At 43.6% G+C, this 9,447-nt stretch overlaps 1 protein-coding gene and 1 pseudogene across 1 annotated transcript; both read left to right on the forward strand.

Moving 5' to 3' along the window:
• Positions 1–3,946: 3,946 nt before the first annotated feature.
• LOC135566760 (zona pellucida sperm-binding protein 4-like) lies at positions 3,947–7,035 on the forward strand. The gene is made up of 7 exons (XM_065014380.1): positions 3,947–4,307; positions 4,382–4,500; positions 4,598–4,814; positions 6,335–6,457; positions 6,531–6,703; positions 6,790–6,886; positions 7,022–7,035. Exons 1-7 carry the CDS (start codon positions 4,286–4,288, stop codon positions 7,033–7,035), a joined length of 765 nt encoding a protein of 254 aa, XP_064870452.1. The 5' UTR covers positions 3,947–4,285.
• Positions 7,036–7,203: 168 nt separating this feature from the next.
• On the forward strand, positions 7,204–9,010 carry LOC135566759 (zona pellucida sperm-binding protein 1-like; annotated as a pseudogene).
• Positions 9,011–9,447: the final 437 nt, after the last annotated feature.

Raw genomic sequence — 9,447 nt, forward strand, 5'->3', positions numbered from 1 at the left:
CCCCAACACCAAACAGGATACCTAAATATGGTTCCCAATCAGAGACAATGACTAACACCTGCCTCTGATTGAGAACCATATCAGGCCAAACATAGAAATAGACAAACTAGACATGTAACATAGAATGCCCACTCAGATCACACCCTGACCAAACAAAACATAGAAACATACAAAGCAAACTATGGTCAGGGTGTGACAGACAGATGTTACTATGGAAAGCTGAAGTATAATTACAAGCACTTCATAAGTATCAAAGGCTTTTATTGACAATTACATGAAGTTGATGCAAAGAGTCTATTTGCAGTGTTGACCCTTCTTTTTCAAGACCTCTGAAATCCGCCCTGGCATGCTGTCAATTAACTTCTGGGCCACATCCTGACTGATGGCAGCCAATTCTTGCATAATCAATGCCTGAAGTTTGTCAGAATTTGTGGATTTTTGTTTGGCCACCCGCCGTTGAGGATTGACCACAAGTTCTCAATGGGATTAAGGTCTGGGGAGTATCCTGGCCATGGACCAAAAATATCGATGTTTTGTTCCCCGAGCCGCTCAATTATCACCTTTTCCTTATGGCAAGGTGCTCCATCATACTGGAAAAGGCATTGTTCGTCACAAAACTGTTCCTGGATGGTTGGGAGAAGATGCTCTCTGAGGATATGTTGGCATGACACAGGACTGATAGTAGCGCTCACCTTGTCTTCTGTGGGCAAGCTTTTTTCCAGATGCCCCAAAGGGGATTCATCAGAGAAAATGACTTTACCCCAGTCCTCAGCAGTCCAATCTCTGTACCTTTTGCAGAATATCAGTCTGTCCCTGATGTTTTTCCTGGAGAGAATTGGCTTCTTTGTTGCCCTTCTTGACACCAGGCCATCCTCCAAAAGTCTTTGCCTCACTGTGCGTGAAGATGCACTCACACCTGCCTGCTGCCATTCCTGAGCAAGCTCTGTACTGGTGGTGCCCCGATCCCGCAGCTGAATCAACTTTAGGAGACGGTCCTTGCGCTTGCTGGACTTTCTTGGGCTCCCTGAATCCTTCTTCAAAACAATTGAACCGCTCTCCTTGAAGTTCTTGATGATCCGATAAATGGTTGAATTAGGTGCAATCTTACTGGCAGCAATATCCTCGCCTGTGAAGCCCTTTTTGTGCAAAGCAATGATGACGGCAGGTGTTTCCTTGCAGGTAACCATGATTAACAGAGGAAGAACATTGATTCCAAGCACCACCCTCCTTTTGAAGCTTCCAGTCTGTTATTCGAACTCCATAAGCATGACAGAGTGATCTCCAGCCTTGTTCTCGTCAACACTCACACCTGTGTTAACGAGAGAATCGCTGGCATGATGTCAGCTGGTCCTTTGGCGGCAGGGCTGAAATGCATTGGAAATGTTTTTGGAGGATTCAGTTCATTTGCATGTAAAAGAGGGACTTTGCAATTAATTGCAATTCATCTGATCACTCTTCATAACATTCTGGAGTATATGCAAATTGCCATCATACAAACTGAGGCAACAGATTTTGTGAAAATGTATATTTGTGTCATTCTTAACTTTTGGTCACGACTGTATAAAATAAAAAATATCACATTGCATAAGTATTCAGACCCTTTGCTTTGAGACTCAAAATTGAGTTCAGGTGCATCCTGTTTCCATTGATCATCCTTGAGATGTTTCTACAACTTGATTGGAGACAACCTGTGGGAAATGGAAATGATTGGACAAGATTTGGAAAGGCACACATACCTGTCTATATAAGGTTCCACAGTTTACAATGCAAAAACTAAACCATGAGGTTCGAAGGAATTCTCCTTAGCGCTCTGAGACAGGATTGTGTCGAGGGACAGATCTGGGGAAGGGTACTAAAACATTTCTGCAGCATTGAAGGTCCCCAAGAACACAGTGGCCTCTATCATTCTTAAATGGAAGAAGTTTGGAACCACCAAGACTCTTCCTAGAGCTGGCCGCTCAGCCAAACAGCAATCGGGGGAGAAGGGCCTTGGTCAGGGAGGTGACCAAGAACCCGATGGTCACTCTGACAGAGCTCTAGAGTTCCTCTGTGGAGATGGTAGAACCTTCCAGATGGACAAGCATCTCTACAGCATTCCACCAATCAGGCCTTTATGTTAGCGAGCTCAGACAGAAGCCACACCGCAGTAAAAGGCACATGACAGCACGCTTGGAGTTTGCCAAAAGGCACCAAAAGACTTTCAGACCATGAGAAACAAGATTCTCTGGCAACATCGTTACAGTGAAGCATGGTGGTGGCAGAATCATGCTGTGGGGATATTCATCAGCAGTAGAAACCGGGAGACTAGTCAGGATTGAGGCAAAGATGAATGGGGCAAAGTGCAGATAGATCCTTGATGAAAACCTGCTTCAGAGCTCTCAGGACCTCAGACTGGGGTCAAGGTTCACAACGACCCTAAGCACACAGCTAATACAACTCAGGAGTGGATTCGTGACATGTCTGAATGTCCTTGAGTGGCCCAGCCAGAGACCGGACTTGAACCTGATTGAACATCTCTGGAGAGACCTGAAAATTTGTGCACCAACGCTTCCCGTCCAACCTGACAGCGCTTGAGAGGATCTGCAGAGAAGAATGGGAGAAACTCCCCAATACAGGTGTGCCAAGCTTTTAGCGTCATACCTAAGAAAACTTGAGGCTGTAATTGCTGCCAAAGGTGCTTTGTGAAAGTACTTTGTAAATGGTCTGAATACTTGTGTAAATGTTTCTAAAATTCTGTTTTTGCTCTGTCATTATGGGGTAATGTGTGTAGAATGATGATAAAAACTGTAACCTAACAGAATGTGGAAAAAGTCAAGGGGTCTGAATACTTTCCGAAGGGAGTGTACATTATATGTGGCGAAAACTAAACACTGCTTTCTACAGTAAGAACCTCATACCAACAGTCAAGCATGGTGGTGATAGTGTGATGGTTTAGGGATGCTTTGCTGCCTTAGGACCGGGACGACTAGCCTTAATAGAAGGAACCATGAATTCTGCTCTGTATCATATCATTCTGCAGGAGAATGTCAGGCCATCTGTCTGTGAGCTGAAACTGAAGTGCAGCTGGGTCATGCAAGCAAGGCTATTCTCCAAAACACACAATCAAATCTAAAAAGCAACAAATTTGAATATTGGAATGGCCGAGTACAAGTCCAGACCTTATCCCAATTGAAATATTGTGCCAGTTCTTGGAATGAGCAGTTCATTCTTGAAAAGCTTCAAATGTCACTGAGCTGCAGCAGCAAAATTCCTCTAAAGCGACGTGAGAGACTGATCAACAACTACAGGAAGCGTTTTGTTGGAGTCATTCCAGCTGAAGGTGGGGCACAACCAGTTATTGAGTGTAAGGGGTCAATTACATTTTTACACAAGGGCGTTGGGTGTTGCATAACTTTGTTTATGAAATAAGTATGTAATTGTTGTGTTATTTTTTCCATCGGGTTCCCTTTATCTAATATTAGGTTTTGGTTGAAGATCTGATAACATTCAATATCAAAAATATGCATGGCACTGTACAGACAATACTGGACAGTGAAAGCTTTGGGATGGCGCTATCCCTTGCATTCACCTGTCTAATCACGTTAGGATCATTGTGTATTATTACTATTCAGAGGGAGGAAGAAAGGTATGCCGCTCTAAAGCACTCAAACCTAATATTCGAACTGGGCCCTGGGCAGCCAAATTCTGATCTTTTTTTTACTAATTGATCTTTTGATCAATCAGATCAGCTCTGAAAAATATTTTGATTTGAAAATATCTAATGTGATCAGTGGAAAAATTATCCGAATTGAGCTGCCTGTGTAAACGCAAACATAGTTGCGGGTAATAGATTATTCACTCCAGATGTTACCGTTTACCTTGGTAGAAAGGTGCAGCCAATTGGAAATACTTCCTATATATACCTAGGAGAGACATCAGCTGTCATACCGTTTTCAGCATTCGGTGAGGCATTGTGTGAAACCATGACTTGGCAAAGGAGCGCACTGCTTTTTTTCCCGGTTTGGCTTTGCTTTGCATTGCCTGCAGCGGGATGGGAGCGCGTTTCCGAAGAGGCAACCTTTGCCCACCACAACCTTGACACAGAGGAGAATTATACCAAAGACAAGGCTGTAGTGCAACTTGGAGACCCCGCCAATGTCGATCTTAACGCCGACCGTGGATTCCAGGTGCAATTCGAGGAGGTATCAGATGCAAAAAGTGGGTATCCGTTACCGAAGCTGCCCCAGTCAGTTTAGCGGTTCTGTGCGGTGAGGATGAGTTTAAAGTAACACTGCCAGCTGGTCCAATGAGTGAAGTCAAGATTTTGGGTAAGTTATTTATAGGTTTAAAGATCATCAAATGCAATTGGGCTACTTTTGCTCATTTTTAACTTTCCCTACAGGACCCAACAGTATGCTCTCTGTTCTTGACGCCCCGGAATCGTGTGGATACTCCTTAAATCGAGGACAATATCAGAACGCCCTAACTGTCCGCTTTTCAGGCTGCCTCATTAGTCGTCAGGTAGGGTTTTTACCTTTCCAATTTAAAATTATACATTTAAAAGGTGTAAATGTGTCATTGGAATGATTGTACGTTTCTTGCCACACTGACTCTGCAGGCTGGGCGGTACACCTTGATGGTGTTGTATGTCAATGAAGCTGGCATAATGGATGTTTCTACAGTGTCCTGTGCGGCTAGCCCCGAATCCTCGTTGTCCTCGACAGACCACCTGCCCCTCTCTAATGGTCTTCGCAATGCCCATGATGGGCCTCCTTCAAAGTGTCTTAATCCCACCCCTCGCAATCCCAGCGCTCAAAATCCCACCAAATATCCTGGTGAGTCTCATGAAATGTTTATTCCATTTCTTTGGATAAGCATCAATATTTGCTGTTATTCTGGTCTGAGGCAGTCGGTAAAGGAGCATTTTGTGACATTTTTAACAATGCTCCTAAGAACCTTCTAATTAACTTGTTCTTGATATGCTTTTTGGAGACCTGGTCATTTTGACCAGTTCAGAGGTGCTATTGAAACTGGTATCTACTCCAGTGCTCAGATGGACTTCTATCCACTGGTCATTGAGTTTACAGCTATTAGTAAAACCGGTGCATTTATGTTTGTTCACTGAGTTACAGTTCATATGGAAATTAGTAAATTGAAATTCATTTAATTTAGGTCCTAGTCTATGGCTTACATGTGACTGGGCAGGGGCACAGCCATTGGAGGGTATAGGCCCTCAAGTGAATCTGAGGAAGGCTTTTCCCCACCAGGGCTTTATTACAAATACTCAGTTTCATCAGCTGTCTGGGTGGCTGGTCTCATACGATCCCACAGGTAAAGAAGCCGGATGTGGAGGTCCTGGGCTGGCATGGTTAAACCTGGTCTGCGGTTGTGATGCTGGTTTGCACACTGCCTAATTCTTTAAAATGGAGGTGGCTTATGGTAGAGTAACATTTGTGCGTTCAGCATGCCATTTGCATGCTCCCTGAACTTGAGACATCTGTGGCATTGTGTTGTGACAGAGCTGCACATTTTATTGTACCCAGCACAAGGTGCACCTGTATCGATCATGCTATTTAATAAATCAAATGTATTTATAAAGCCCTTCGTACATTATCTGAAAGTGCTGTACAGAAACCCAGCCTAGAAAGGCCAAAACCTAGAGGAACCTGGCTATGTGGGGTGGCTAGTCCTCTTCTGGCTGTGCCGGGTGGAGATTATAACAGAACATGGCCAAGATGTTCATAAATGACCAGCATGGTCAAATAATAATATTCCACAGGCAGAACAGTTGCAAGTGGAGCAGCAGCACGGCCAGGTGGACTGGGGACAGCAAGGAGTCATCATGTCAGGTAGTCCTGGGGCGTGGTCCTAGGACTCAGGTCCTGAGAAAGAGGGCATACTTACATTCACTCGGACCGGATAGGACAGGAGAAGTACTCCAGATATAGCAAACTGACCCTAGCCCCCCTGACACAAACTACTGCAGCATAAGAGAGACACTGGTGCGCATCTGATGACTGGGCCAAACCGGAAGGATATAACCCTACCCACTTTGCCAAAGCACCAACTTACCATCCTGAGACGAGGCCGAGTATAGGCCACAAAGATCTCTGCCACGGCACAACCCAATAAGCTTCTTGCTGTGCCTCAGGTGGATGAAATATCTTGGCAAAGGATAAATAATGACTAACAGGGATGTAAACACAATTGTGCACAGAATTAGCTTTCTTCACAAATGGAACAATTGTGTGTGCTTTCAGCTCATGAAACATGGGACTGACACTACATAACTTTTTTTTCTGAAGTATAATTCATTGGCTACTCATCCTCACTTCCAATGTTTTTTGTATTTCAGGCTGCAGTATTCCCCAGAACCAGCACTTGGCTTGTGGTTTCACTGGAATCTCGTCTTCCCAGTGTTTGGTGATTGGTTGCTGTGTGGATTCGGCAACTTCCGCCTGCTTCTACCCAATGGATGGTAAATACTCTTTCACAGGGCAAGATGATGTTTGTCTTTGAATAGTGAGGACTGATGTACCGCCTCTCCCCAGAGTGCACTGCAGACCATCAGTTTATCTTTGCCGCTCACCATAACCTCACCACTTTCCCTGTGACTCCCACCAAACTTGTGGTTGCTGGGAAGTCTAGCTGTGGCCCAGTCATTGTCACTGATAAGTTTTGGAAATCTTCAAGTTCTCAGTCACTGAATGTGGAACTCGCCCATGTAAGTGGACAAGAATATTACGTCTTCTGGAATCCTGGTGCGGTTCTTGTTCCACACAATTACTTTATTGTTTTGATCTTAATTAGGAAATTGGCAATACCGTGATCTACACAGCAGAGGCACAGACGGCCGTCCGAACCCTTAACCTGAAGTATGGCATAATATCCAGAGACAACCCCGCAGGTAATTCAGATGTCACATTTTTGCAACAAACAAAATGGGCATTGTTTATTGACAGGTTCTTCAGTTTGGTGTTAATGAACATCTCAATGTCTACACCTTCTAGATTTCTGTCTTTGCTATATGCCTCTGTCCTAGTGTTCCTATATTGAGCTGATTCACCAGTTGAAAGTAGCTCAAAGTGTAAACCTTCAAACATTACTGTTGCAAATGCCACAGAATACTTGGCACTTTCAGAATGTAATTTAATCTCACTAATTGAGAATCATTAAATGCACATGCTGAGATTGACCAGTACCCCTATGTTCGTCTCTAGAGTCATGGTTGAGTGCCGCTACCCTAAAACGCTGGGTACCCTGCCAACAGTGGCGAGTGTGGGCTACATGGTGAAAAGCCCCAGTGTAACATTCCTCAAAGGTGACATCCAAGGGACTGTTTGGTGTCGAACTCAGGATTGCTGAAGGTATCTGGCTGACATGTAAACACGCCATGGCCAGAACATAATGGTTACTGTCCCATTGTTATGACACTTTACATTGCTGACAAGCCCAATGCTAAATTGCTCTTTTACCTCCCCCACCAGACAAAACTTATACCAAGTACCTCAAACGGAACCATCAGCCCCTGCGTCTCTTCCTGGGTAAACTTTGTATCTAGAAGTTCGTCTGACTTCTCCAAATCCAGAGGCGACACTTTTGGTGAACTACTGTCTGGCTTATCCCCGCTCTGCCAAGAAATGTTCTGGTGCTCATTCACGAAGGGTAAGCACTGCAATGACTTGGTGTGACTGATTTGCCTAACGTACTGTAGATTACATATTGGTGGGCCACCTTGCTCTTCCGGAACAGCCATTGGCTTTTATTAGAGGCTGAGATGGGATGGATGGACTCCAATGTTCTCTTAATTTTGGCAATGAGTCCCTTTATGTACTTACCCAGAGTCAGGTCAACTTGTGGCCCGTTTGTCTGTATGCAGTTGAAGGAATTTCTAACCAGCTTTGGCACAATGAAGACTAGGTATCTGCTAGCTTTGGCTAATGACACTACCAATCACTTCCTTCATATTGGCCATAGGGGCAGACAAATGGTATTTAAGTTAATCTCTATCAAAAGTAGATGAAGGGCCTCATTGCCAAAATCCTGAAGGATCCCTTTATGTCTTAACTTTGCCCTTCGTAGCCAAAGCATGACAGCCATTTTGTGACAGAACTCCTTATACCAAGGGTATTCAACTCTCTACTCCTATGAGTTCCAGAGCCTTCTAGTTTGAGGGCCTTGCGCTGCCAAGAGGAAGTTGTCATTGAGTTCTCTATCACCCTCTTCACCTCTAGGTGTGCCAACCCTCAGGACCCCAATGTCTCCATCCTTAAATTCAGCAACCTGATCTCAGGAACCCAGCAACAGCGTCGCTTCATGGTCCAGCAATATCGTGCTCATGGATCAACAGACCAACAATTATCTGGATGAGGAGGTGAGGAAGCAGAATATGGACTAGGATTCACACCTTGGATTGGTGTCTTGTTACATGGTGAATACCGAGGCTTTCAGTGTTTTTTCTATTGTGTGCAACTTTTTTTTTTTTTTTTTTTTTTGTTACACAAAGTCAAAACCTGTTTATTGCTTTTGAATCTCACTTCATTCCTCAACAGATCTACTTCATGTGCTCTACTGAAGTGTGTATGCCCACAGAAAAAAATTGTGAAGAGCGCTGTTTTGATGGAATTAGGAGGTGAGGAAGACTGGGGACTTGCATCTTGATTGGTGTATTGTCACATGGTGACTGATGTACCAGAAAAGTGAACTGTAGTTGGCCTTCATTTCTTTACATTTTGTCACATTAATTATTTAGTTAGTATTTAATCTCACTTAATTTCTTCCCACCAGATCTACTACATGTGCTCTAGATAAAATAACTGAGAAGAGTGCTGCTTTAAATAAAAGGTGAGTCTTGCATATCTTTTGTTCCCAGATTTGAAAGTAACTTGCTTAAATAGGAGCACTTCTAGCTTTCACACTTTTTTTGTTTTTCCAGGTCTGACAATCTGCAGGGTGACAAATCTGATGCTTGAACATGCTAAAGAAATGTGGTAATTTGACTAATGCATATTAAATATTTTTTTTAATCTTGCCTATTTAACTGAGTTGTATTTATTGTAATGAGACTTAGGTCTGCTTTTTAACCCATTTTGTGAAATTGTACACTAACAGTTTCTGGTATACTGGTTTGCACTGCAGCGTACCTGACTTGGGCCACGTAACTAATTACTGTAGCCTCTACACCCTTGTAATTGTCAGCTTTGGTTAAATTGTGCATATGGCAGGTGTCATCACAAATTGATGTCTTGTGGTGACTTGGCTGTTTGGTGACAGACTTCTGTGTGCATTTTGATGCAGCCTAGAGGGATTTGTCTGTTCAAGGACATTATACCAAGGCACTGTCAACAATGCTAATCATTCCCGGTCGGGGTTTTCTGTGCTTAGTGACTCTCTGGATACGGTTTCTTAAAGCAGCTTAAGACTAAATTCACATTAACCATAGGATACTAATACATTTAGCCTTAAGAT

Source organism: Oncorhynchus nerka, unplaced genomic scaffold (genome assembly GCF_034236695.1).
Source record: "Oncorhynchus nerka isolate Pitt River unplaced genomic scaffold, Oner_Uvic_2.0 unplaced_scaffold_3441, whole genome shotgun sequence".
In the NCBI taxonomy this organism is placed as follows: Eukaryota; Metazoa; Chordata; class Actinopteri; order Salmoniformes; family Salmonidae; genus Oncorhynchus; species Oncorhynchus nerka.

Excerpts from the sequence above, each read along its gene's own strand:
- LOC135566760 (XM_065014380.1), top strand. The coding sequence starts at position 4,286 with ATGAGTGAAGTCAAGATTTTGG. Across the intron at positions 4,501-4,597 it reads GCTGCCTCATTAGTCGTCAG|GCTGGGCGGTACACCTTGAT; the intron begins GTAGGGTTTTTA and ends CTGACTCTGCAG. Across the intron at positions 6,704-6,789 it reads TGAATGTGGAACTCGCCCAT|GAAATTGGCAATACCGTGAT; the intron begins GTAAGTGGACAA and ends GATCTTAATTAG.